This window comes from Odocoileus virginianus, chromosome 6 (assembly GCF_023699985.2).
Source record: "Odocoileus virginianus isolate 20LAN1187 ecotype Illinois chromosome 6, Ovbor_1.2, whole genome shotgun sequence".
Classification (NCBI taxonomy): Eukaryota; Metazoa; Chordata; class Mammalia; order Artiodactyla; family Cervidae; genus Odocoileus; species Odocoileus virginianus.
Window position 1 is genome coordinate 16,229,974 of NC_069679.1, and position 27,919 is coordinate 16,257,892.

Below are 27,919 nucleotides of genomic sequence, written 5' to 3' on the forward strand. Positions count from 1 at the left end.
CTATTTTTGAATTCTTTAACAGTTGGATTAGAAATCTTCTGTAATTTTGTTTCAGTCCTATGGACTTGTCATTTTCTTTTTTTGATACTGTGTTATCATGTTTTTTTATGATGCTCGATGAACAGATCCTCTGCCAGCGCATTTGAAATAGTGAACACTTTTCTTATTTAAGTAGTTTTGTTTACTTTTAACAATTTAACAAGGCCTTTCTTTTGTTTATCAGTAGGTGGTGCTATAGCACAAGTTTTTGGTGTCTCTTAGAGCTGCTGCCTATATTTGAGAATCAGCACTTTCCCTCTTCCATGACTTTTGCCAAAGGTGTCACTGCTGCCCTTGTCATAGCTGCCTGGGGTTCCTAGTGCCTTGCTGCTGCTGCTAACACTGGTGTTGCTGGTGTTACCACCAGGGGCACTGGGATGGCGGGAACCTTTGTTTTGTCCAAAGTTGTCTGGGTTGCAAGCATTGCCACCACGATGAGAGAGGAGGGGAAGAGCTGGGGGAGCCAGGGTGAGGCACACCTCCACCATGTCTGGGGTTGTTTGGTTTGCAGTAACTGCTGCAGTAGGCAAGGGCAGGGGGGCACGGAGCATGGTAGGCGTCACCACAGTTGGAAGGACCGTCTTGGCCCCACCAGTGCCGCTGCCCTGTTTCCTGTGCAGCAGAGATGTTGAAGTTGTGTCTGCTGCCCCTCCTCCTGCTATGTGTGTGTGAGGCTCAGCTGCTGTGACCAAGGGGCTGGGATCCTGGGCACTGCCTCTGCTGTTTCACCTTCCACCTCCTCTGAGTTCCAATCCACCCACCTTCACAGGTACAGATCTATGGATCTCTCTAGCATCCTGGTGTGTTGAGTAGGGAGCTTTTCTTGAGTCAGGGATGTTTTACTAGTTGTAAATTGAAGGTGTGAAACAAAGGGAGCTTCTCACACTACACGATCCTCCAGGAAAACTTTAATATTTAAAACCCAGATTAGGAGGTTTTATGTGTGTGTGTGTGTGTGTGTGTGTGTGTGTATAAGCTACGGTTTTTCCAGTAGTCATGTATGGATATGAGAGGCAGATAACAAGGAAGGCTGAGTGCTGAAGAATTGATGTTTTTGAACTGTAGGGCTGGAGAAGACTCTTGAGAGTCCCTTGGACTATAAGGAGATCAAACCAGTCAATCCCAAAGGAAATCAACCCTGAATATTCATTGGGAGGATTGGTGCTGAAACTGAAGCTCCAATAGTTTAGTCATTTGATGTGAAGAGCTGACTCATTGGGAAAGACTCTGATGCTGGAAAAGATTGAGGGCAGGAGGGGAAGAGGGTGACAGAGGATGAGATGGTTGGATGGCATCACCAACTCAATGGACATAAGTTTGAGCAGTCTCAGGGAGATAGTGAAGGACAGAGGAGCCTGGCAGGCTCCATGGAGTCGCAAAGAGTTAGATAAGCCTGAGAGAGACTGATCAGAAACTGTTTAGGGGTCAGACCTGCATCCCCTGCACTGGAAGGTGATTCTTAACCACTGGACCACCAGAGGAGTCCCTATCCTTCTACACATTTTTTCCTATGCATATACTTCAGAAAAACAAAACCAACTATACCTACTGTTTTATAATGTGCTTTTTTTTATTGTGGTAAAATTCACATAATATACATTTCACTATTTTAACTATTTTAAAGTATACAATTCAGTGGCATTTAATACATTCAGTGTTCTGCAATCATTACCACTATCTAATTCCAGAACACTTTCAGCATCACAAAAGGAAACCCCATAGCCATTACGCAGTCTTAGCCCATTCTTTCTTCCTAGCCCATGGCAACCATTAATATGCCTTTTGGTTCCATGGGTTTCTCTATTCTAGATATTTCAGATAAATGGAATCACACAATATGTGGCCTTTTGTGTCTGGCTTCTTTCACTTAGCACAATATTTGCAGGGTTCATCTATGTTGTAGCATAGTGGGATAAGAAGTGTTCCATTATATGGATATACCACATCTTATGTATTCATTTGTCAGTTGATGGTCATTTGAGTTGTTTCCATCTTTTCTCTATGAATATTTATATCTAAATCTTTGTTTGAACACCTGTTTAGTAAATGCATAAGAGCAGAATTGCTGGCTCACATAGTAATTCTATGTCTCACCTATTGAGGAAATGCCAACCTATTTTCCAAAGCAGCATTTATGCTCCTACCAGCAATACATGAGAGGTCCAATTCCTCCACATCCTTGCCAACAATTGTTATTTTCCGTTTGTTGCTATTGTTCTTATAGCTCTCCTAGTAGATGTGAAGCAGTAGAGCAGTATCTCATTGTGGTTTTGAATTGTATTTCCCTAATGACTAATGATGCTTGACATCATTTTCATGTGATTATTGGCCATTTGCAAATTTTTTGGAGAAAAATGGCAAAAGACTTTTTTATTCAAGTCTTTTTCCATTTTTTAATTGGATGCAATGATGAAAAAAATTTTTTACTTAGGAATATACCATGGGCATCTTTTACTCTTCTTATACCAGTATAATATAGTATAACATTTCAATCTCTAGGTTTATTTTACTTTAAAAATCAACTAGGACTTCCCTGGCAGTCTGATGCCTAGGACTCTGTGCTTCCACTGCAGGGGGCATGGGTGTGGAGTAAAATTTTAAAATAATAATAATAAAATAAAAATCAACAACTATATTGTTTCTCTGGTGGCTCAGACAGTAAAGAGTCTGCTTACAATGTTGGAGACTTGGGTTCAATCCCTGGGTTGGGAAGATCCCCTGGAGAAGGAAATGGCAACCCACTCCAGCGTTCTTACCTGGGAAATCCCATGGATGGAGGAGCCTGGCGGGCTACAGTCCATGGGGTTGCAAAGGGTCGGACACAACTGAGCAACAAACACACACACTGAACTGTGTGTTATATTTAGATATTTTATTTAGAATATTATGTTATAATATTAGATATTATGTAAATATAATATTTATATTTAATCTAAATATATTATATTTAGATATATTTATATTTAAGATATTTAAAACTGCTTGCACTTTTAAAATTAATGATGTACTGAACATTTCAGTAGGTAACTCCTTACATATGTCCAAAAGTATTCCTGTAAAAAATTCCTAGATGTGGAATTGCTGGGTCAAGGGTAGGCAATTTTTTTTGTGGCCAAGTCATGCAGCATGCAGGATTTTAGCTTCCTGACCAGGGATCAAACCTGTGCTTCCTGCAGTAAAATTGCAGAGCCCTAACCATTGGACCACCAGAGAATTCCCAAGGGTAGGTAATTTTTAATCTGTATGTACAAGATGTTAAGTTGCTTTCCATTACAGTTTACCAATTTACAGTCCTATCAGAGGAATAAGAAAATCCCTATTTCCTTGCATACTCATCAATGATGGATTTTATGCATTTAAAAGTAACAACATGACTGACACAAAATAGCATCTTATTGTTTTAAATTGCATTTATTTAGGGCCTTCTCTGGCAGTCCAGTGGTTAAGATTCTTCACTTCCATTGCAGGGGGCACAGGTTCCATCCCTGGTTGGGGAACTAAGATCTCACATGCTGAGCAGTGCAGCCAAAAAATAGATAAATAAATAAATTGAATTTATTTAACTACTATGATTACAAATCACCTTTCATAGATTTATTGGCCATTTAAGTTTCTTTACTGTATTTCTTTATTTGGTAAATTGGTTGTTTTGTCTTTATCAATTTCTCTGTAAGAAAAGATTCAGAGACTTCCCTGATGGCCCAGTGGCTAAGACTCCATGCTCACAATGCAGGGGGCCAGGGGTCTAACCCTGGTGAGGGATCTAGATCCCACATGTCACAACTAAGACCCAAAGCAGCCAAGTAATAAATAGAAATAAATATTAAAAAAGAAAAGATTCAGTACTGATACTATCTTTTAGTTTTATGTTATTCTGTCATCCTTTAACTTTACATTTGAACTTTACCTTTATTATAATTTTTTGATAGAAAACTTAAAATTTTTAACATAAAATCAATCTTTTTCCTTTCAGTTTCTACTTTGTTGTTCAGTTGCTCAGTAGTGTCCAACTCTTTATGACCCCACGGGCAGCAACATGCCAGGCTTCCCTGTCCTTCACCGTCTCTGGGAGTTTGCTCAAACTCATGTCCATTGAGTTGGTGATGCCATCCAACCATCTCATCCTCTGTTGTCCCCTTCTCCTCCTGCCTTCAATCTTGCCCAGTATCAGAGTCTTTTCCAATGAGTCAGCTCTTTGCATCAGGTGGCCAAAATACTGGAGCTTCAGGTTCAGCATCAGTCCTTCCAGTGAATATTCAGGGTTGATTTCCTTTGGGATTGGCTGGTTTGATTTCCTTGCTGTTCAAAAGGTTCTCAAAAGTCTTCTCCAACACCACAATTTGAAGGCATCAATTCTTTGGCACTCAGCCTGTTTTATTGTCCAGTTCTCATATCCATATATGACTACTGGAAAAACCATAGCTTTGATTATACAGACCTTTGTAGGTAAAGTAATATCCCTGCTTTTTAATACACTGTCTAGGTTTGTCACTGCTTTTCTTCCAAGGAGCAAGCATCTTGTGATTTCATGGCTGCAGTCACCATCTGCAGTGATTTTGGAGCCCAAAAAAATAAAGTCTCTCACTGTTTGCATTGCTTCCTCATCTATTTGCCATGAAATGATGGGACCAGATGCCATGATCTTAGTTTTTTAAATGTTGAGTTTTTTTTTTTTTAATATTGAGTTTTAAGCCAGCTTTTTCACTCTCCTCTTTCACCTTCATCAAGAAACTCTTTAGTTCTTCTTCTGCCATAAGGGTGGTATCATCTGCATACCTGAGGTTATAGATATTTCTCCCACAATCTTGATTTCAGCTGTGCTTCATCCAGCCTGGCATTTTGCATGATGTACTCTGCATATAAGTTAAATAAGCAGGGCGACAATATATAGCCTTGACATACTCATTTTCCAATTTCAAACCACTCCATTGTTCCATGTCCGGTTCTAACTGTTGCTTCTTGATCTGCATACAGATTTTTCAGAAAGCAGGTAAGGTGGTCTGGTATTCCCATCTCTTTAAGAATTTTCCACAGTTTGTTGTGATACACACAGTCAAAGGCTTTAGTGCATAGTCAATGAAGTGGAAGTAGATGTTTTTCTAGAATTCTCTAGTATTTTCTATGATCCAAAGGATGTTGGCAATTTGATCTCAAGTTCCTCTTCCTTTTCTGTATGCAGGTTGTACATCTGGAAGTTCTTGGTTCACATACTGTTGAAGTATAGTTTGAAGGATTTTTGAGTATTACTTTGCTAGTATGTGAAATGAGTGCAGTTGTGTGGTAGTTTGAACATTCTTTGGCATCGCCCTTCTTTAGGATTGGAATGAAAATTGACCTTTTCCAATCCTGTGGCCACTGCTGAGTTTTCCAAATTTGCTGGCATATTCAGTGTAGCACTATAACAGCATCATCTTTTAGGATTTGAAATAGCTCTGCTGGAATGCCATCACCTCTACTAGCTTTGTTCATCACCTCCACTAGCTTTGTTTGCAATTTCTGCTATTAATGTTATATCTAAAAGCTCTCATTTGACCTGGGTTATATAAATAATTACCTATATTTCTCCTCATATTTTTATGATTTTGATTTTTTCCATTTATGTCTAGAATTTATTTTGGTATATGGTATACGATAGAAGTGTAACTTAGTACAGTTATGCAGTTATTCCAATATCATAAACTGATTTTAGTTTATGATTAACTAACTGATAAGAAATAGTACTACTAAAAGTTATTAAATCTTATACTGGAGCTCTTCTTCTGACTCTATTCTATTCCATTCATCTATCTATCTATTCTGATGTCAATACCATAGTGTTTTAATTTTTCATCTTACACATTAATAGCTAATAGACCAAGTCTCACCTTACTACTCTTGTTAGAAACCCTTTCTTTGTTCTTTTTCTTCTTTCCTGCCTTCTTGTTCTTTCATTAGCATCTGTTTATTCTTCCAGATGCACCTTAGAATAACTATTGAAAACAAAACAAGACAAAAAACTTGAAGTAGCAGCTGTAGACACTGAGAACTGCCAATAGTAGTATTAATATTATGGGGTTGCCTTTAGGATCTAGCTGCAGTTTGAGATCACGAATTTGTTGTGGAACCAGCTGCCATGATTGAGTGACTTTCTCCAGTGACCATTACTGTTAATTTTTTAACAGAGACTGAATGACTGTCAGAATGTTGCATAGGAGTTTCTATGTTGAAGTTCCCTCAGACTTAGTGTATTTATTTATTCATTCAGTCAACATGTATTGAATGTCTCCTATATGCCATTACCTTAGCTAGGTTCTGGGCTAATAAAGAGGAAGAAAACATAGTTCCTGCTTCAAAGGTGGGCACATAAAGATAATTTCATTTGTGGGGGAAGAAAAAACTTCTCTACTTTCTTGGTTTAGTAGCTGGAGCTGGCAAATTAAATTGATAAAAGTCAAATTAACAGGAAAAAAGGCATATACACTTCACTTGTTAATATTTCAATTTTTATATATACAGAGGCTCTTCATAGAAAAGAAATGATGGCTCAAAGAGGTGCTTAGACACAGGGGATTATATAGTATTTTAACAAAGGGTGATAAACTGTGGAGAAGTGACAAGACAAAGGAAAAGCATTTTAGGGCTCTAGGAGTGGTAGATTTCAGGAAACTAAATATATGGGGAAAACTGATAAAAGATAATGGTGATTTTAGTAAGGTTGTTTGTGTACATTCATGATGGTGCTGACTCTGTCTGTTGTGTAATAGTTGCTTTTCTTCCTCCCACTATGAGAGATAGGAGGGGATGACCTTTACAAAGGGAAAATTTATATTCCACTTTTATTAGAGGGAGGGCAAAGAGCTCTTTCTGAGTGTGCTGCTTATTTGCCTTCTAATCAAGACAACCTCCATGCCAATGTGACACATTTTGGAGTGATGCCTTCTGATCCCCTTCATAATAAGTATAGAATTATGTGTAGAGCACTGTAAAAGTACCTGGTAGTGAGGAGAGAAGTCAGGGAAGCTTCCCAAAGTAGCTGAAGACTAAACTGAGTCTTGAAGAATCAGTACCAGTTAGCAATTTGGAGCTAGGACTACTTACCACTGCTTGAATAAGGCATATAAGAAACATATGTGCCAACGTGAGATGTTTTGACTTAGCTATTTTGACATGAATGGCTTTAACGTCTCGCTGGAGTTTTGATTGTTCTGACTTTTCACTAATGTGTGCAAAAAACAGTCCTGACTCCCACCTTGCCCATCACTGAGTCACTGCTGTTATCATCATCACCCTCGAAAGTGAAAGTCACTCAGTCGTGTCCGACTCTTTGAGACCACCCCCACCCCCGCCATGGTCTATACAGTCCATGGAATTCTCCAGGCAAGAATACTGGAGTGAGTAGCCTTTCCCTTTTCCAGAGGATCTTCCCAACCCAGGGATTGAACCTGCGTCTCCTGCATTGCAGGCAGATTCTTTACTGCCTGAGCCACCAGATTATGGGTGGGTCCATTTAAAAAACACCATCACTGGGGTTTCCCTGCTAGTCCAGTGGTTAAGAATCTGTCCTGCAATGTAGGGGACATTAGTTCAATCCTTGGTCCAGGAAGATCCACATGCCATGGGGCAATTAAGCCTGTGCGCCACAAATATTGAGACTGTGCTCTGGAGCTTGCAAGCTGCAACTACTGAAGCCTGAGCACCCTAGAGCCTGTGTTTCACAAGGGAAGCCATCTCAATGAGAAGCCCACACACCATAACTACAGAGTAGCCCCCACTCTCTGCAAGCAGAGAAAGCCCATGTGCAGCAACGAAAACGCAGAGCAGTCAAAAAACAAAACCATCACTGCTGAGAAACCAAATCTTAATGTTGGAGAATAAATTAAAGGTCATCTATTCCAATCATTACTGGAGAAGAGAATGGCAAACCACTTCAGCATTCTTGCCTTGAGAACCCCATGAAGAGTACAAAAATGCAAAAAGATATGACACTGAAAGATGAACTCCCCAGGTTGGTAGGTGTCCAATATGCTACTGGAAAAAAGCAGAGAAATAGCTCCAGAAGGAATGAAGAGGTTGAGCCAAAGCAGAAACAATGCCCAGTGTGGATGTGTCTGGTGGTGAAAATAAAGTCCGATATTGTGGTGTTGGAGAAGCCTGTTGAGAGTCCCTTGGACAGCAAGGAAATCCAACCAGTCAATCCTAAAGGAAATCAGTCCTGAATATTCATTGGAAGGATTCATGCTGAAACTGAAGCTCCAATACTCTGGCTATCTGATACAAAGAGCCGACTCATTAGAAAAGACCCTGATGCTGGGAAAGACTGAAGGCAGGAGGAGAGGATGAGAAGGTTGGATGGCATCACTGACTCAATGGACATTAGTTTGAGCAAGCTCCCGGAGGTGGTGAAGGACAGAGAAGCCTCGTGTGCTTCAGTCCATGGGGTCACAAACAGTTGGACATGACTCAGGAACTGAACAACAACATTCCAACCATTTGGTTGATACTAGCAAACTCACTTCAACAACTTAAATGTACAGAAGTGCATTGCACAAAACACCTCAAACATTACCCAGAGGTTGAGAGACTAACTTCAAAGCAGCTCATCTTTAGAAAGGTGTTCCATTTCTCTCTTTTGGTTGAAAACCAGCCTCTCTGCCTCTCTGTAATAGGACACCATTGGACCCAGCTTCACATCTTGGGCTCACTAACAATAGTTTCTCTTCCTCATAATTATCTGTGAGATTTACAAAGACATCAGTCCTGTTTCTCTTATGCCATGACATTGAGTCCTCTCATTTTGTCTAAAGCACAAGAGTGGATACAGAGCAGTTTCTTTATACATAAAGTGAGCATAGATATTATAAAGAAGCAAAGCTCCTCTATCTAAGGAGCTTGGACTTGTAGAAGAATAGTTTATAAACAAAACTTTAAAAGGCAAGGAAAAATAGACAAGAGTCAACAAAAACAGCTCATTCACTCTGGATTGAACACAGGAAAAGTTTCTGAGAAGAAAAATAAACCAAAGATTCAGATCCTAAGTAGAATCAAGAATAACATATAGGACTTACCAGATGGTCCAGTGCTTAAGAATCTGCCTGCCAAACCTGGGGACACTGTTCAATCTCTGGTCTGAGAAGATCCCACATGCCACGGGGCAACGAAGCCCATGTACCACAATGACTGAAGCCTTCATACCCTAGAGCCCATCTCTGCAACAAGAGAAGCCATGGCAATGAGAAGCCTGTACAACCTAACTAAAGAGTAGCCTCCGCTAGCCACACTAGAGAAAGCCCATGTGCACCAATGAAGACCCAGAGCAGCCAGAAATAAATAAGTTTTTTAAAAATTTTATAAAAATAAAAAGGAATAACATGAACCACAAAATATAATTAAAATAAGCTGAAAAAATATAGGCAAAGAAGGAAAACCAAAAGAAACAGAAGACAACTCCCATTAAGTAAACAGCATCTGAGTTATAAAGCAACACATACCAGTTTAATAGCCTAGGAAATTATACAGGAGGCCCTTCCCCTGAATTTTTCTTTTTTTTTCTACTTTTAAATTTAATTTTAAAAAGTTTTTTACAGTTGTTGTGTTAGCTTCTGCCATACAGCAATGCAAATCAGCTGCAATTATAGATACAGCCCTTCCCTCCCCAGCCTTCCTCCCCTTCCCCCATCCTATTCCTCCAGGTCATCACAGAGCACCAGACTCCCCTAAATTTTTATACATGGGAAAGCATATTAAAACAAACTACAGGCAACTGTTTTTCATCCTCCTCCTCCTTTGTCTCCTCCTCCAATTCTGCAGTTAGGGATAAGGAGGGCCTGGTAGAGTCTGGGCTCTCCATAAAAAGCCAAACATGTGTAAAATATACAGGAAGGGCAAACAGCTAGGGGACAGTTCTATACATTTATCAATACTTTAACTCTTGGAAGGTTTTAAACACACTATTATAATGAAAGAAAATAGCACCAACTAGAAGTTTTCCTGCCTTTCCTCCAGAACGAGTCACTTGCTGCTCAGTCACCAATAGCCCAGCTACAAGAGCAGTCTCCTAGATTCCCTGTGCCCTGGACATGGACCTCTGATCACTACAGTGCTCAGATCCTGTCATCCTTATAGGAAACACTGCTTAACAGTGACACCCACTGCCACTGTCCTGCTCAATCCAGCAATTAAATATTGAACTTGAAGCAGCACTGGCTGGACAAGCCAAGAAGGAACGGTGTGTACACAGAGCAATGGGCCTGGACAGTAAAACAAAATCCTGATGGGGTAATCATCCCTTCTCACTAAGATAAAGGATATCTCAGCCCTGACGGTGAGTAGAGAGAGGCTGCAGGGCATTCACTGGTCCAAGCAAGCGAGGTCAGCTCCGATTACTCCTGGGTAGTTGAGTTTACTGATTTTCTGGCTTGAGTCCAGGATTGCATAACACATGGAGGCCCAAGGGCTGGGAATGACCCAGAAGGGCCCTGTGCCTCCAGCCTACTCGCTATGCGCTTGGCGTGCGTCATGGCCCAGGTGGACTCATAGCAGGGGAGGGATTTGGCACATACCCCACAGTGAGCAGAGACTCCTCCAACTAAGCCACAAGCCACTGACATACGCCATTACCTGGAGGGAAGGTCCTTTGTGAGACCTCAACCCCGGGCAGCAAAGAGGCCACAAGATGGCAGCAAAGGACACAGCCCAAGACACAAAACCTGAGCCATCTGCAAAAGCTGATACCTCATTTGGGAAATGTCTGTTGTCTGCAATCATGTATTTGAGGTCAGAATAAATGACTGAACTTCAAAAAAAATCAGGGTAAAATTCATCAACACGGAGAATTTCCAAACCACCTCAGAATTCAGCCGCATACGAAGCCACATATTTCTTAAATGCTTAAAGTAGGGGATGGGGTCAAGGCCTTTAAAACTGACGTCAGCAGGAACCTTGTCATAGTCACTTCTTTCTGTGAAGTTCCAATGGGCAGCAATTCAAGTAAAACATGAGTGACTTCTATAGCAGCTGCCAAACTGATGAAGGGACAGATACAATGGTTGCTGGGAAGCACTGCAGCAAAGCAGAATTCTTTCATGGAGCAGCTAGGAACTCTGTCAGTAGGCAGTAGGCCGAGAAGGGGTCGGGGGATAATGAGGACCACAGGACAAGTCTCACAGTCTTCACTTGCAGCTGACAGAGGACAATGCATGGGAAAGGGGCAACAGGAGCACTGGGACTAAATCTCTCATCTTCCAATTTATCCTCTTAATTCTCTTTTGGTTACATACTCTTCGCCACCCCTGAAGCTGTCACTCCCAAAAATTGCCAAATAATCCCTGTGAGGCAAAATACCCCTCCCAGAAAACCAATATGAGAGGGATATGATTCTTAAAAAATGGCTTTGAGAACCTAATGTTAAATCTCTACAGGACTCTTGAATTTTATAAAAGGCTTTGATGGCCTACAAGAACCATATTGCACATCTAAACTCTAAATTTCTACCATATGTGTATATAAAGGAGACGTAATAATTGAAGGACTATGGGCCAAATCTGGTACTCAGTTTTAAGAAAATCAGTTGTTAACATTTTAAAATCAGAAGATTTTACATTTAAAAAGTCAGAATTTCTGACTATTACAGAAAAATTGGAACAATGGCAATACTAAGCCCACAGTCCCACATGGCAATAATTGGGTAGAGTTGAGTAGGGTTAGTCTTTAAACAGAATGTGGGCTCTCTAGTTTGCCATAGTTCCCATCTCTCCCTATTAACTCATGCCTAATCTGCTTCACTCATTTACACTATTTCTCATCTCTATAGGCAATTTATTTTCACCCTCTGAAGTGCTTTATAGTTTTAAAGTTTTTTTTTTTCTCTCATGTGTGATTTATTTGAGTCTTAGTACTCCAGTAAGGTAGAGAGGGTAAATATTATAATCTCCATTTAAGCAAAATGCATTTCAGAGAGGTCTGATTTGCCCAAACTTACACATCAAAACCAGAGTCTAGATTTTCTGACTCTCAATCTTATTATTCTTGGCAGCGGGAACTATTAAGTTTCTATTAAGAACTTCATTTTATGGACTTCCCTGGCAGTCTAGTGGTTGGGACTTCATGTCTCCAACTGTAGGGGGCATGGGTTCCATCCCTGGTCAGGGAACTAAAATCCTGTGAGGCATGTGACATGGACCAAAAAAAACTTCATTTTAGTGGTTCATGTATCAAAACCAGAGAAGTAGATACAGGCATAACTGCTGGAATGGATGAATTCCCACTGTTTAGTTGTTCAAGAATCCTTGCAAATGATTACCTCCTCTTCTTTCATTGAACTATGTCTACTCCTCTTTCAGGCATATGAAGATTGCCCTTCTAACCATCCTGAAGTTGGGTGTGGCTGTATGACTTGTTTTTGTCAATGAAGTGTGTGTGAAAGCGATATGTATCCCTTTGACGCAAAGCATTTAAGAACCTGAACAATTCTTCATGTTTACTTCCCAGCTTGGGAAGGGGCTGGAGATGAGGGGACGGGGGATTAGTCTCATGGTGACATGGTAGGATCTCAAAATGGTGGTGCTCCATTGACTTGGGTACCTGAATAATTTACAAGGAGCAGAGTACACTGCCAGAGAGTAAACCTTCATGGTTTTAGGCCATTGAGATTTTGGCATTGTTACCACAGCATAACCTAGCCTAACCTGACACAAGATTCATCTGCATGGTAACTGAACTTTTCCAAGAACTAAAATGCAATTCCTAGATATCTGATCATATCACTAAAACTTGTTGCTCCTACGTGGAAGACAGTTAAGAATGAATTGCTGACTTTTATTCCTAGCTCCTTCAGCTACCACCACCTTCTGATTTTGAGGAAAATTATTGTGAGTGCTTCACAGATGAGCTCTCCATTATTCCAGCATTTAGACTGCGCGTGGGGGTGGGGGAGATTTTGTTTTCTCATTCCAGAGCCTAATCCCAGAACTGTCCCCACCCACTAATACTCACACAATCTTGTCATAGGGCAACTATTACCACTCCCAAGGTGTCACAAACAGCTGGCGCCACGGCAATGTCAGGGCAATGCAGCCAGGCTGCGCTCTTTCCTCACTGGTGCCTGGGCTTGGTTAAGCCTGGAGAAGCAGCCTTCTCAAGTGGGAACAAAAATGAGTGTGAAGCGCACACCCATCCCGGCACTATGTGAATTTGGGGTGAGTTTTCTTAGTATTGCAGCTCTGGTCAATTTCTAGTTTCTCTAGAGGCTAGCAAGCTGTCGGGTTGGTGCTACTGGGTGCCCTCGTTTTCCTGGGCTTTTCTCAAGCCCACCTGAACTTGCCATCTTGCACACTTGCAAAGGTCATAAACGGCGGGGGCTGAGCACAACCAGAGCTTCAGCAAGCGCGGCGCAGCTGGGATCAAAGGTCGGCAGGGCTGCCGAGAGGCTGAGCCTGCGCAGTCCCGCTCCCGCCTTGGAGAGAAAGGGTGGCGGCAACGCGGGATCGTTACACCGGCTAGCTCACAAGAGGCGGGAAAATCTTAGGTTGGGTCGCCGTGTCCCTCCCTCTTCCTGCCCTGTCCACCCCGTCTGCCCAGCCAGTCCGATCTCCTCAGGCGCCTAGGCCCCGGGGGAGGGGGATGAGAAGGGCCCTGGGCTTCTGACTCATCATCTCTAACCCCTTTCTCGCGCGCGCTCCAAGTCTCAGGACTTTGGACCTGGGCACTGTGGGAGGGGGCACGGCCACAGCATCTGGGAAACCCCAGCTCTGCCGAGGGGCAGCCCTCAACCCCAGCCGGTCTCCAAAGCTACCAGATGGAGGAATGTAGAACCCCAGTCAGTTCTCAGTTACCGAGGTTGGGGTGGTGGCGCCCCCGCGTAGAACTGCCCGCCCAGCTCCTCCCTGCACGCGGGGCCAGTGGTCGCGTCCGAGGAAACGCTCGTCTAGGCCCAGATTTCCAGCGCCTCGCGTCATTCAGCAGATGCACAGCGCCCCCACCACAGAAGGGAAGGCTCTTTATTTCCCAGCAGGCCACGGGGCGGCGAGGCATCCTGGGATTTGTAGTTTCCGCTAGAGTAGAAAGGCACCAGATCGAAGCGAGAGACCAAAAGCACCAGTAGTGAATTGATCTCAGAGTGGGCGTGTACGGGAACCCGGGTTTGGAGTGAATGGGATTGTGAAAGGTGGAAATCTTGGAAACAGTGAGATGAGGCAGATGTGAAGCTGGGGAGGCAGTGGGTAAGAATGGAAGGGAGGAAATGGATCTAGCTGAAAGTTAAAGATATCTTATCTTGCAGGCAGTCAGATTCTCAGGGCTGTGAGGTGATGAAAGACTCAGTATAGGTATTGCTTTCCCCAGCAGGGAAGGGTAAAGCAAGGGGCCTAGTCACAGTGAAAACTGAAGGCGCTCCACTGGACTTCATGTATGTCTCAGGGGATTCCATCTAATTTGAGTTCAGGGGGATGCAGTGCAGGAAAGTCTGGAGAATTCCCGTCGGGTAGGAGAGCAGCACATGTCTGCTTCCACTTGCCAGCTCACTCATTTGTTCTCTTTGCTGTGCTAGCCACTGTGGGACCAGTCTCCAACTCAGGAACTTCCTCCAACTCTGAGAGGCCCTGAAAACCAGACAGTTGTGAGGTGAGCAAACTTAAAGTGTGAGAAAGGAGGAATCCCAGAGACATGCAGCTTCCTCATCTCCCATTTTTTTCCCTCATGTTCCCATAGTCCTTCCAATATTTAGTCACATTCCTAAAGCTCTCCCACATTTCTAGCCCCAACCATTTAGTTACTCAGTTTCCTCTTACCCATCACTAGGAGAAAGTGAAAGTGAAGTCGCTCAGTCGTGTCTGACTCTTTGCGACCCCATGGACTGTAGCCTACCAGGCTCCTCAGTCCATGGAATTTTGCAGGCAAGAGTACTGGAATGGGTTGCCATTTCCTTCTCCAGGGGATCTTCCCAACCCAGGGATCGAACCCGGGTCTCCCGCACTGCAGGCAGACGCTTTACCGTCTAAGTCTCCTAGCCATCACTAGGAGAGACATGTCCAAAGCCAGAAAACTAATAAGTTTCAGTTTAACAACCCCTCCTGCCCCGCCCCATTTTCTCTTTACCATTGACCAGGATAGCCAGTGAAAAAAATGAGCTTCTAGCTCTCTGCTTCCTCCCTGCCCTCAATACCTCCTGTAGCTCCTGGTAGCGCAGACTCTGGCTTCTGCAGCATCTTGGCTTCCTCTGGCTCAGCAGGAACAGGGAGTATGCTGAGACCAGCACTCCCCCTAGGGTGAAGGCCTCAGCGCTGAGCTCCAGCACCAGCAAGCCGGCTAGCTGTAGGTAGATGGGGCTGAGGGTGTGCTGCAGGGGACCCTGCACCTATCTGCCCTTGTCTTTTCCCCTCCTCTTGCCTCCGCATCCTCCCACATTCTCCTTTATTCACTTGTACCTGGGAGGGGACAGTTGGGGCAGACATCAAGGCTGTCTTCATCACCTCGACCACCAATGCGATGAAGCCCGAGATCAGATTAAAGGTGTTGAATATCATCATGGCGCACACCTGCCAGTGAGCCAGTTGAGTCCTACCAGCCTAGGGGACCCACTGGAACCTCAAGCCCCACCTGTAGCCTAGCTGAAAACAAAACTCAGCTCCTATTCCTCCACCTCCAAACAAGACCATCAGCCCTTTAACTTCCTTATTTTCCCTCTCAGGGTTTTAGGCCAGTCACAGGCAGAGAGCCTACACAATTAGTCAACAGAAATTCACTTCCTAGACTGATTGTGTGAGTGTGTGTGTGTGTGTGTGTGTGTGTGTGTGTGTGTTTTAGGGGGTGGGAGAATAGTACTACATTCTTTTCCCTTCTCACCTTCCAGAGACGGGGTGCTCTGCGCAGCTCAAGGGTAACAGTCCCAGTGAGGAGACCCTGAATGACGAGAAAGGCAAGTGGTGAGGTCTGGCTTGTTGGGGGGGGGGGCCTTCCTCTGCCCTCCCACGGGGTAGTTCTTACCAGTATGCCAGGCCCAAGTGGCAGTGCTGTGGTCACGTGACAAGCAGAGTTCAGGCAGGCTACCGAGACAGCAAAGGGCAGCACAGCCACTGCCAGCCACAGCTGGCTCACCTGGAGGCCAGATGCAGTGGAGTTGAAGGGAAACTCAGGAACTCCCTTCCTCCCAATCCTTGGCTCTTCCAGAGATCAGCAATTGGGAGGAATGCATAGTGCCAGAGAGTAGTCAACCAAGGGCCATACGGAGAAGGAGATATCTTTTAATTTTTTCTGCCTCATGCTATAGTTCAGTTACTTGCCTATGTGTTTTCCCCATATGGGGAATCTACTTGGAGATTAAGGGTCTTGCCTTGTTTGTTTTATATTTCCTCCACCCTCCTCCCACTCAGAGCCTAGCACAGTTTCAGGCACGTGATAGGTGCTTACAAAACATGGGTAGGACTGAACTGGGGGGACAAGTGAACATGCTGAGGGGCGGGGTGGGGCAGCTTGGTCTCACCGCCAGCACCAGGAGGCGCCCACTCTGCCTGTGCCTGGCCCAGTGCTATAGCTTTTCCAGACGAAGGCTAGGTCTCTCTTGCTGACCAGGTCCGTCCTCCATGGTTCCCTTGATCACTAGAGCTCTGTGATTTCTAGCCTGGGGAAAATGCATCATGATACTCATCAGAAGACAGGACATACAGCAACATCTCTTTCAACTGCCCCTCTGCCCGCTTTCAATATCCAGGAAGTTGAGGTTTAAGAGTCCTTATACCTACCTAGTCTGAAGCAGCTGCTCCAAAGGGATGGGTCCCAATCGGGCCTGGAACTCCTGGTGAGGCCCCTGGTAGCTCAGAGCAGACGACAAACTTGTCCTGGCAGAGACAGGCTCTCAGGGCTGAGGTGTGGTGGGGCAAAGGTCCCTATGAGGGCCTATGGATCCAGGGAGTGGCGGTGGGTAGACACCAGCCTCAGTTCACTCTACATGACACCTTGCCCTATCTCATTCTGTTCCCATTTCCTGTTGACCCCGTCTCTGCCCATCCTTGGTGCCTCTTCTGATCACTCACCTTATCCACATGGATACTATCACTGTGGGCTCCAATGTCCCATTTCCATCTAATGTTTTTCCTTTTTTAGGGGGCTTCCTCCTTAAATTACTTGCCATTCTGTAGGGAAATCCCACCTCACTCTCTGGATTAATCCCATCATTACCACTTGAAGGTTTGTCCCAACACCAGCCAAGACCTGGCTTCTTATCTCTCACTTTCTGGACAATTTCTCCTCTCCCATTCCTTTCTTGAAGGATTTACTCTGGATTGGGCACTGACTAAGTGGATGGAGAGCTCTATTTATAGTAGGGATTGTTTTTGACTCAGTGATAACCTGTAGTTAGACATGTTAGAAGATGGTCCTTAAATGGTCAGTCTTGGAAAGGACACTATTGCAACAATTAATATTTTTGAGGGACAGACGTTGCCTTGCAGCCAGGCAAGCTCTGACACTTTCCCAGCTGTGTGGCCTTGGATACATTATTCTACCAACTTGAACCTCAGTTTGTTGAAACAGTGATTAAAAGGCGGAGAGTAATATGACTGGGAAGGGTTGTTGACTCAGAGTGGGTACATAATAACTATTAATGATGCTGATTAGTTTATACTGATGTAGCTGATGCCCATATATTACAGCACTTATTCAGAAGCTAAACTGGGGTCATTTATTTCTACATGCCAGGGAGGCCTGGTGTGCTGCAGTTCCTGGGGTCGCAAAGAGTGGGACACAACTTAGCTACTGAACAGCAATAAACAAGCAGAATCACCTGGGCCCAAATATATATTCTGTAGATCAAAAGTAGGAAAAGCCCACCTTGGTGCAAGCCTGACTTCTTGAGGCAACCGGATCTATGTTGAAATCCCAGAGCAACCCAGGTGACCTTGGGCAAGTTACTTAATCTCTGTTTTCTTATCATTAAAGGCAAATTAATGCCAATCTCAAGGGGTTGCCTTAAGTATTAAAAGAGAAAAGAGAAAATGAACCAATTCAGTCCAGCACCTGGCACATACATGCTCAATAAATATGAGTGGCTATTATTAATGACCAAAGACTGAGCCAGAAGACCGCAGGAGTTAGAACTAGGAGGCAGGGTTCTGGGAGGCAAGTGGCTTTCTGTGTGAGCCACTTCTTCCCTGTTCAGTGCTGCGCCAACTCACTGGAACACTGTGCCCACTCTTCTTTCCTGGGCAGTGAGAATCACATTTAAAGGGATCCTGAGAACTGTTGTGTCTACTCTCTCCTCTATCCTATGTACATTAATTTTATTTTGTGGCGATGGCCTGACAGAATGTGAGATGTTGGGCTTGCACTGAGTATCCCTTAACTGGTAGGCCAGTGGAAAGAGACTAGCCTCATTTTCCTTACCTGTAAACGCAGACTAATTATAGAAGTGTTATTGGAAGGATTGTATACTATTAAATATGTGATCAGGCGTTCAGTGAAATATTGATCAAATCTAAGTATCCAATTTACAAATTTGTAGTCCCTGTGTAGATTACAGTCTCCTCGAGGGAGAGTACCACATTCCTCTGCTGTGTTCATCCCCCACAGCACTGAGCGTAGTGCTTGGTACTTAGTAAGCACTCAGTAAATATTTGTTGTATTGAAGAGCCATTAAAGTGATTTAAGGAATGGAAAAACAGAATTCGAGAGGAAGGAGCAGAAATTGTTTATCAAGAACAGAAAGGACCGAAGAGTAACTTTAATATTTCTTACACGGCCGACATTAACTATCTCTATAATCGCCCCTCCTCCTCCCCCAAAAGAGAGACAGAAATTGTAAGGGAGAGGCTTTGAGATAAAACCCCAGGAAGAACTTCCCGAGTCTGTGCATGTTGGGGCAGAAAGAGCGGCAGAGCCAGCTCCTTCCCTGGTATGTCCGGGTTTAGGGTGGGAGGGGCAGTCCTGCTTGGAGGCTGGGGGAAGGACGAGATGACCTTTCAAAATCTCTTCCAGTCTCCTGTTGGAATCATCCGTGCGCCCCACCCCCGTTCCCCCCCCTCCTCCGACAGCGCCCCCAGTCTCCAAACGGCCCGCACCCCGCCCCTGGCGGCCGCCTCTCGCGGCTCCCGGGGTCCCCTGCTCCCAGTCCCCGGAGCCACAGCCCCGCTCCCGCTCCCGCTCCCGTGCGGCTCCCAGCCCCACCGCGCCGCCCCCCGCATGCTAATGGCCGGGCCGCCTCCCGCCGCACACAATGCGGGCCGGGGCCGGGGGCGGGGGACCGGGGAGGGGGCGGGGGCCGGGCCGGGGGCGGGGGGGCCGGGGCCCGGCGCATCTCCCCCGGCCCCACGTAACGCTGACGCCCGCGCCGCCGGCCCGCCGCCCGCCGCCGCCGCCGCCGCCGCCGCCCGCTCCGCCGCCGCCCGCCCGGGGCTCGTGAGTAGCCGCTCCCCCCACTCCCGGCCCCCCCTCCGCCACCCGGCCCCCGCCCCCGGCCCCCGCCCCCCCTCCCGGAGGGGGGGCCCCGCTCCGCGCTCCCGGCTCGGAGCAGGTGCAGGGGGCGGGGGCGGGGGAGGGGCGCCGGCTCGGCCCCAAGCAAACTTCGCCCAGAGCTCCTGGGGGGGCGGGGTGGGGGCGGCGGCCACGGAAGCCCGGAGAGCTAGGGGGGCCTCGAAGGAGGGGGGGCAGGTGGGGGAGTCGGGAAAGCGGACACCAAAGGGGAAAGGCCAGCGGGGGGGGGGGGGCGGTCGTCTTTGTAGGGGCCCGAAGGCAGGGCGCGAGGGGCCTGGGGGTGCCGGGCGGCCGAACTGGAAACCAGAGTGGATGAGTGCCCCCCGGCCCAGGTAGGGCTGATGGAGGAGGAGGGGGAAGGGACCCAAACTCTCCGGGAGCGGGGGATGGGGGAGGGGAGAGGATGGGGGGGTGCTTCCCTCTCTGCGTCCCAAACAAAGTGTCACAAAGAGCTCGGCCGGCGGCAGCGGCGGAGGCGGCTGCAACTCAGCTTTTGTTCTCCGGGCCCGGGTAGCTGAGCCTTGGCCTCCCAGTCTCCCAACCCTGTCCCCCATCATCCTTCTGGTTTATCTTCCCCGGGAGGGGCCCGGGGTGCTGCTGGAAGAACCTCTTGTGCAAGATCAAAGGTCTTGCCCTACTTGCCAACCTGCTTCTGGGAGGGAGATTTTCCCAGAGTCTTTCCTACCCACTCCCCACCCCCTAATCTGAGAACTGAGGTTCAGATGGGTGCTGAGACTCTGACCTTTCTAGGGTCAGCCCCAGCTAAGGGGGCTTAGGGCGGGCTGCATGCCCCTCCCCCAGATGCAGGTCCTTCGGAACTTTCAGAAGAGGGGTCAACTTGGGACATGCCTCTGGGATAAGATTCACTATGGTGGGGTGGCTGTAGGTGAGCAGGTGTACCTCCCTCTCACCTCTTGCTGTCCATTTGAAACCCACAACTGAGGTCTGTAACCCCCCACTCAGGGTAGTGAGGATGGAAGGAAGGAGGCTTTACCAAGAACTCAGTCTAAAAGGTGGGCAGGCTGTGCTATGAGGTCAGTTTTGGTCAGAGGACCATGGAAAGGAGGCCATAAAAGTGAACTAGTGGCGTGTCTGTGTGATAAAGGTGGTCTTGACTCTAGACCACCTAAGGAGTTCCCTTTCAACTCCATCTAGTACAGCATTAATCATAATTGTTAGAGGATTTGGAAGGTGTAAAAATTCTCAGAGGGAAAAACATCGAGTATTAGAGATGACCAGAGACAGAGACCTAGTCACTGCCCTTCAGGCCCTATACTTCAAGTCCTGAACCGTTGCCCCTTACACTTTGACCCTAAAAGCTTTTGAAACACAAAGTTTGAGAGAGAATCTTCATGGTCCTCCAGACAGCAGATGCATCTATGTACTTGTCCCTATTGTTTCTAAGAGTCTTCTCACCAACTCTTCCATCCTTCCTTACTCAGTAAGGTTTGATGATCCACACCCCCTTTCCCACCAGGTCTCCTAGCACATAAAAGGAGTTGGCCTATTGCTTTGGAAAGATTTTGGATCTCTATCCCTGGCCCTACATCCCTGTAGAACCCAAATAAGGGCAAAATAACCCTTGATTCCCACTGAGGGTGGGAAGTAGGTCAGTGCTACTGCCTGGCTAAGTCTCGTGGTTGGTGTTTAGGGCCTGACTATAGAAAACTGTGATTATTGCCCACGGGCAATGCATGCATGATCTGGGTTCCAGGTCACTTCATAAAATCTGGGCCTCTGGGGTTCTGTCTGAGAAAAACTTGTGGGATCAGGTTCTTGGGACCTCTTTGGTGAGGAGATGATTCTGGAGATCTTGACTGAGCCTAGGAGGGTCTCTCAGTGGGTTTTGTTGATTTGAGGCTACCCTCTGGGGAAACTTTCTGCTTGGGAATTCAGCTTCACTTTGAGCCTTCTTGTATATCACTGCATTTCCGTCCTGGAAAACTGCTATGTGCAAAGCAGTGTTTTTGTTTTGTTTTTGGGAGGAAGCTTTGCCCAATTCCTACTCTACTTGCCTTGGTATGAGATCAGCCTCCCATGAGGTATTTTGTTTACTATCCTATAGGCAGTTTTAAGGGCCCTAGAATCTTCTCAGAATCAGAGTATGTGCCCATAGGTTAGTCAGCTATGACCATGCAGTATTCCCAGCCTTCTCCCCCTCCTCCCCCACCATCTGCTTCCTCTGAATATACCAGATTGGCTGTACACCAGGATGTTCCGGGAATCCCCAGGAGAGCAACAGAATGTGATGGACCCAAATATGATGCCTCAGTAACTCATTCCAGGATGTACAAACTGTAACTGTCAGAACACTCCTTATAGCTAATTAAAATTCTTCTGGTTACATCTATTTTCTGTTACATCTGTCTATTTTCAGTGACATCCAAAAGGCCAAAATAATCCCTCTGGTACCACTGGTTCCCCCCCACCCCCCTACGGTTTCCAGATAAGAATTTTTAAAAATCCTCTGGCTTTTCTCATTGCCTTATGTGAGGTGCTAAAATGGCAAATGTGGCCCCTCTAGCACTTGATTGCTCTATGGTATGGAGGTGGCCAAAGAGGCTCCTCTGGTAGCCCACTGCACTCTCCATGGTACTGAAGGAATGACCATTTGTTTCAACATCTCTCTGGGGTCCAGAAGAGTCCTATGACTCAGAACCACAAAACTTTTGAACTGGAGGGGACCATCAGTATAAATTAGTCTAACTCCCTTATTTTACAGATGAGTAAACTGGGAAGTTAAGTGATTTACTAAAGGTTGCAGGGCTATGAATGATCTGACTGGGCCCACAACAGTCTTGTGTACCCCCTCAGTCCTACACTGATTCATCTTTCATTATATTACTTAATGAACTCAACAAGGCTCTTGGTCTCAGGAAAGGGGCTTATTTGGAGGATCCAGAAGATGAGAGTGGATGCCTTAATTTGGAGCTGCAGAAATAAAGATATTAAAAGTTGTGGTGGAGGTTGTTTAGTGACCTTGGACAAAGACATTTTGTTAATTAATCTCCTTTAATAAAATTCCCATCACCCAGATTCCACATGTAACAGGTACCTGACCCTTCATAGAGTCTTGTCCCATCTACTAAACGTCAAAAATTAAAGCATCCTTGGGTCTCCAGAGCCTTTTTTCTTTGCAGGGCTGACCCTAGCTCAGTTCTCTTCTGTTACAATTCCTTAAGCAAAATAATGCTGAATCCTTTTCTTTCTCTGTAACCAATTTCAGTTTCACAATGCCTATTGTAAGGAGGTTCTTTATACCTCAAACATTCTGTCTCAAGCCAAAAAAAAAAAAAAAAAAATTCAGGTAAGGTCCACATTTGTCTAGCTTTGACCACATACAGTTCTATATGTAAGCAAGACAGACAGACTAGATGACTTCTGGTCATTCTTCTAGGCCTATTTCCATGAATCTTAATTCTGGGGTTGCTTCTAAGTCCTAATGCTAACCTCCTCTGCAGCTTAGAATCAGGAGATCCTCGCCCCCCACCCCCACCCCCAAGTCCTCTTCCTCTCGCTGCTCTTCTCCTTCCTCAGAACTGGAGCTCTGCACATCCCAGGCCCAGGGAATTGTAGCCTGGAGAATTTTAACCCTTTTCAGCTCAGAGCATGTGCTGAGCCCCTATCTGTGCAGATGGCCCAGCCCCGCCCCCCGTCCCTCACTCCAGCCTCTTGAGCTCAGAGCCAGTGTAATCCTCCTCTTGTGTGAGGGAGCCTCTCCCCTGCAGAGAGGAGGAAAGCCTACCTCGGAACAGCCCTGGACAAAGGGGCTGAGGTGCCCCGTCAAACTGCAGGCTCCAAGGTTTGAAACGAGGGGATAAATTCTATCCGGTATTTGCAGTTTTTAACCCCTTCCCGAGGCCAGCAGCGCCTCTTAACTTCCACTCCTCCCCCAACTCTCTCTTCATTCCCTTTCCCTCTGGCTCTCTCCCCCTTCATGCCCCTCCCCCTCTGTCTGTCTCCAGACTCTGCTGCTGGGAGGTGTTTCTCTCCCATGCATGAATGAGTCTCTGTAATGAATGGAAATGAATGGATCAGGAATCCAGGCGGAGGGAGGAAGAATAAGGGGGAAAGACAGAAAGACAGGATAAAGGCAGAAGGAAGAACTATGGAGCCTGCAAGAATGTTTGGCTGGCTGGTCAGTTAGGGGTCTGAGAGCAACTGGTCCCACTTGGATAGCTGAGGAGCATGGCAAGCCGACCCCATTTGCTTTTCCCACTGCACAGCCCAGTCTACATGAGAGAAGAGTATACTGTGATGGTCTCTTCCACCACCAGGGTGGCGGAAACTTGGGTGGGGGACGTGGTGGTGGTGATGGTTGTTCTGGATAAGGCATTTAAAATGAATAATTTTGGGGGTAGAAATCTGGGTTATCAGGGAGACTTGTGGACAAATATAGTAGTACAAGTTTTGAAGACAGCAGCCTCCTCCTGTCTCAGGATGTAAGGGAGGAGAAGGGATAGATTCCAGCGTGCTAAGAGCTTGGGGCTCTCCGGAAGAGGCTGGGGTTAGGGGTGACTTTTTCCACTGCTGAAAATCAGGGCTCATCCTTTGCTCCAAATCTGTCTCTCTTGCTTTAGCTCTTCAGCACCTGTTGCCTTCACTAGCAGCTTTTCCCCCTCCTCTTCTGTACACTCCTCAGAACCAAAGAATGTGAAGGGGGTCCATGGAGGTGAGTGAGGCTCTGGCCTGAACCTACAAGTACCTGCAACTATACTTCCTCCCCTCCTTACCTCTCTTTCTGTCTCTCTGGCCTCCCATTATTATTTCCGTGGTCCCAAAAGCTCAGTTCCCATTCATCCCCCAACTTCCTCGAGGTGAGTGGGAGGGGCCCCCGGTGTTCTTGGTTCAGGCCCCGATCCACCCTCTCTTGGGCTCCTCTGGCTCTCCATGTCCATGTCTGCCCCCACAGCGCTCCCTTCTCCACCCTTCGCTCTGTTCACATCTTTCTCCACAGGGCTCACGTCCCCGTGCCCCGGTCGGCCACCTAGCGCCGTCGCCCCCGGCTTTCGACGGCGAACTGGATCTGCAGCGCTACTCCAACGGGCCAGGCGTGAGCGCCGGGTCTCCAGGGATGGGAGCAGTGGGCTGGTCTGAAAGTCGCGCAGGCGAACGGCGCTTCCCCTGCCCTGTATGCGGGAAGCGCTTCCGCTTCAACTCTATCCTGGCTTTGCACCTGCGGGCGCACCCAGGCGCCCAGGCCTTCCAGTGCCCGCACTGCGGCCACCGTGCGGCGCAGCGGGCGCTGCTGCGCTCACACCTGCGCACGCACCAGCCCGAGCGCCCGCGAAGCCCTGCGGCGCGCCTGTTGCTGGAGTTGGAGGAGCGCGCTCTACTGCGGGAGGCCCGGCTGGGGAGATCTCGAAGCTCAGGGGGCCTGCAGCCCACCCCAGCCACCGAGGGCCTGGCGCGGCCCCAGGCCCCTTCGTCGTCCGCCTTTCGTTGCCCCTTCTGCAAAGGCAAATTTCGCACCGCGGCGGAGCGCGAACGCCACCTGCACATTCTGCACAGGCCCTGGAAGTGTGGCCTCTGCAGTTTCGGCTCCAGCCAGGAGGAGGAGCTGCTGCACCACAGCCTGACGGCCCACGGAGCTCCCGAACGCCCCCTGGCGGCCGCCTCGGCTGCGCCCCAGCCTCAGCCTCCACCCCAGCCTGAACCTAGATCGGTCCCTGAGCCAGAGCCGGAGCCTGAAAGTGAGGCAACCCCCGCCTCCGCTCCTGCTGCTCCCGAGGAGCCCCCCGCGCCTCCGGAGTTCCGCTGTCAAGTGTGTGGCCAGAGCTTCACGCAGTCCTGGTTTCTCAAGGGTCACATGCGCAAGCACAAGGCCTCCTTCGATCATGCATGTCCTGTTTGTGGCCGCTGCTTCAAGGAGCCCTGGTTCCTGAAGAACCACATGAAAGTGCACGCCAGCAAGCTGGGCCCACTGCGTGCTCCGGGGCCTGGTTCCGGGCCTGTCCGGGCCCCCCAGCCTCCTGACCTGGGTCTACTTGCCTATGAGCCTCTGGGCCCTGCGCTCCTCTTGGCCCCGGCGCCCACCCCGGCTGAGCGCCGTGAGCCTCCGAGCCTCCTGGGCTACCTGAGCCTGCGAGCCGGCGAGGCGCGGCCCAACGGTGAGGGCGCTGAGCCCGGGGCTGGCCGCAGCTTTGGAAGCTTCCGCCCCCTGCCCTCTGCTCTCCCAGCCCGGGCTCGCCGGCACCGCGCCGAGGAGCCAGACGAGGAAGAGGAGGTGGTGGAGGCAGAAGAAGAGACCTGGGCCCGGAGCAGGGCGGTGGGCCCTCTGGCTTCCCTGCCCCCGCGCCCAGGCGAGGCCCCGGGGCACTCTGCGCCTGCCGCGGGGGCCCAGGCGAGGTCCACCGCCACGCAGGGTACGTAAGGATCTCCTCTAAGGGGTTCCACGTTGTGGCCCGCTCTGACGCCGCCACTGCCCTCCTGCCCCCTCCTTTTACAAAGGACCTGCCTCTTATTTCTCGGTTTTCCTCCCGTAGAGGCTTTACGACCCTTTGAGAGCACAGTCCAACTCAGAGCTAATTCGAACCTCTCAGGTTCCCGCAAACATTTGATTTCCTCCTGGGCCGGGAGGGGAAGCAGTCCTGTGGGTGGGTATGGGGGCGCATGGACCTACTAGAGTTAGGGCAACGGGTCCCTCTGACTTTTTTTAATGCGTGTATTGCAGAAGAGAATGGGCTGTTAGCTGGAGGGGCCCGGCCTGAAGGGGGCCGGGGGGCCACCGGCAAGGATTGCCCCTTTTGTGGAAAATCCTTCCGCTCAGCGCATCACCTCAAAGTGCACCTGCGAGTGCACACAGGTGAGGGGGCAACCTCCGGGATGGGGAGGGGGCTGAGGTCAGGAAGCGGGGTGTGGGGTGCGGGTGGGAGCTACGAGAAACACCTCTTAATTCAAATCAGAAGGGTGCGTGAGGCAGTGTTTTTTTTGGTCTGGCCCAAAGGCCTGTAGTGGAGTGAAACGCGGGCAGGGGCGGGCAGTGATCGTGACTCGCATCATCGCACCCCTCCTCTCCAGGCGAGCGCCCCTACAAGTGTCCGCACTGCGACTACGCGGGCACCCAGTCCGGCTCCCTCAAGTATCACCTGCAGCGCCACCACCGGGAGCAGAAGAGCGGAGCCGGCCCCGGGCCACCCCCAGAGCCGCCGCCCCCTTCCCAGCGGGGTTCGGGCCAGTCGTCCGGAGCCAAGCCGGCTCCGCAGCCTGCGACCTGGGTAGAGGGCAGAGCGAGCCCCCGGCCTCCCACGAGTGGCGGCGCGCCGGGGTCCCGTCGGAAGCCCGCCAGCCCCGGGAGGACCCTGCGCAACGGGCGAGGCGGTGAGGCCGAGCCCCTGGACCTGTCCCTGCGGGCAGGGCCGGGAGGCGAGGCTGGGCCAGGGGGTGCCCTCCACCGATGCCTCTTCTGTCCCTTCGCCACTGGAGCCCCCGAGCTCATGGCCTTGCACCTACAAGTGCACCACAGCCGCAGGGCTCGGGGCCGCAGGCCGCCCCAGGCCGATGCATCCCCGCCCTATGCCCGAGCACCGTCAGGAGAGACCCCTCCCACTCCTCCGCAGGAAGGGGAGGAGGGCCCCGGGCTGTTAAGATCCGGAGAGGCTGGGCTAGGGGGCCAAGAAAGGTAGGGAGCCCTCTTAGGGGGCCGGTAGCTTAGTTTCCCCCGCCGGAGCGGGGCAGCGGTAGAGGTAGTTGGGTAGAGCAGCCAGCAGCGGGCAGCGTGGGACCCATATCCCAGCCCCGGGCGGACCAGAGGTGGAGGGCCAGAGAGCGTGAGGACGGCGGGCGGGCGACACCCACCCAGCCCAGGGGAGAGTCACAGTGCCTTAGCAGTGGCAGGGGTGAGGATCAAAGAACGGGGTCCCAGGGCTGGCAGAGAGGAGTGTTCCTGCTGAGGGGCAGCTCTGCCAGTCTTTGCTGGTCCATAGGCGTGAGAGTTTATTTTTGTACAATGGGTGGGGGTGGGGGGCACTGCACCCTTCTAGCCCCTTCAGGGGCCCTGTAGACGTCGCTATTTTTGGTACGATTCCTGTCATCCCTGTCGCAGAGTTGTGTCCCCAATAAACAGGTGTCTTGAGACACAGGGCACTGTGTCTGCCTGCCTATGTCCTGTCCTCCTTGGGCCACTGCATCCAGAAAAGAGTCGTTTCTTCAGGCACTTTTTACCACCCAAAGAGCTTGGTAAGAAGCTTGGGCTTTACCCTCAGGCTTTGGCTTCAGTAGCTCTGGGGTGGGGCCCATGAATTAGTATTTTAACAAGTAGCCTATTGTTCTCCTGTACTGTGATCCGAGATTGTATGTCATCTTGAGAAACTGCTGGATGGTGCTAGACCCCAGCTTGACTGTGACCAGCTCAGCCTCAGGAAGTGCATGCAGAATGAGAGGAGGAACTTCAAGCCTCTGGAGGCCATTCCTCTGGGAGGGTGCACGTTCACCCAGGCCCAGC

The 27,919-nt window shown here is 48.5% G+C and overlaps 2 protein-coding genes across 7 annotated transcripts; one reads left to right on the forward strand and one right to left on the reverse strand.

Moving 5' to 3' along the window:
• Positions 1-1,587: 1,587 nt before the first annotated feature.
• Positions 1,588-18,655, reverse strand: TMEM253 (transmembrane protein 253). Its single transcript, XM_070468909.1, is given in 9 exon segments — positions 1,588-6,008; positions 9,084-9,224; positions 13,848-14,612; positions 15,176-15,322; positions 15,438-15,548; positions 15,856-15,912; positions 15,997-16,107; positions 16,493-16,630; positions 16,752-18,655. Coding segments are annotated over 6 exon segments (609 nt in total). The 5' UTR covers positions 16,595-16,630; positions 16,752-18,655; the 3' UTR covers positions 1,588-6,008; positions 9,084-9,224; positions 13,848-14,531.
• Positions 13,054-27,556, forward strand: ZNF219 (zinc finger protein 219). 6 transcript variants are annotated; one of them, XM_070468906.1, is made up of 7 exons: positions 13,054-13,211; positions 14,561-14,634; positions 15,863-15,928; positions 24,057-24,148; positions 24,434-25,841; positions 26,150-26,281; positions 26,497-27,556. In XM_070468906.1, exons 4-7 carry the CDS (start codon positions 24,143-24,145, stop codon positions 27,099-27,101), a joined length of 2,151 nt encoding a protein of 716 aa, XP_070325007.1. In that variant the 5' UTR covers positions 13,054-13,211; positions 14,561-14,634; positions 15,863-15,928; positions 24,057-24,142; the 3' UTR covers positions 27,102-27,556. The 6 variants fall into 6 exon arrangements, with proteins under 6 accessions (XP_070325007.1, XP_020749012.2, XP_020749010.2 ...); XM_020893353.2 differs by lacking the exons at positions 14,561-14,634; positions 15,863-15,928; XM_020893351.2 differs by lacking the exons at positions 13,054-13,211; positions 14,561-14,634; positions 15,863-15,928 and adding an exon at positions 18,808-18,898.
• Positions 27,557-27,919: the final 363 nt, after the last annotated feature.

Bases quoted from the DNA above. Each gene is read 5' to 3' on its own strand.
- ZNF219 (XM_070468906.1), top strand. The intron at 25,842-26,149 runs GTACGTAAGGAT...CGTGTATTGCAG, and splicing joins GAGGTCCACCGCCACGCAGG to AAGAGAATGGGCTGTTAGCT. The intron at 26,282-26,496 runs GTGAGGGGGCAA...CCTCCTCTCCAG, and splicing joins GCACCTGCGAGTGCACACAG to GCGAGCGCCCCTACAAGTGT.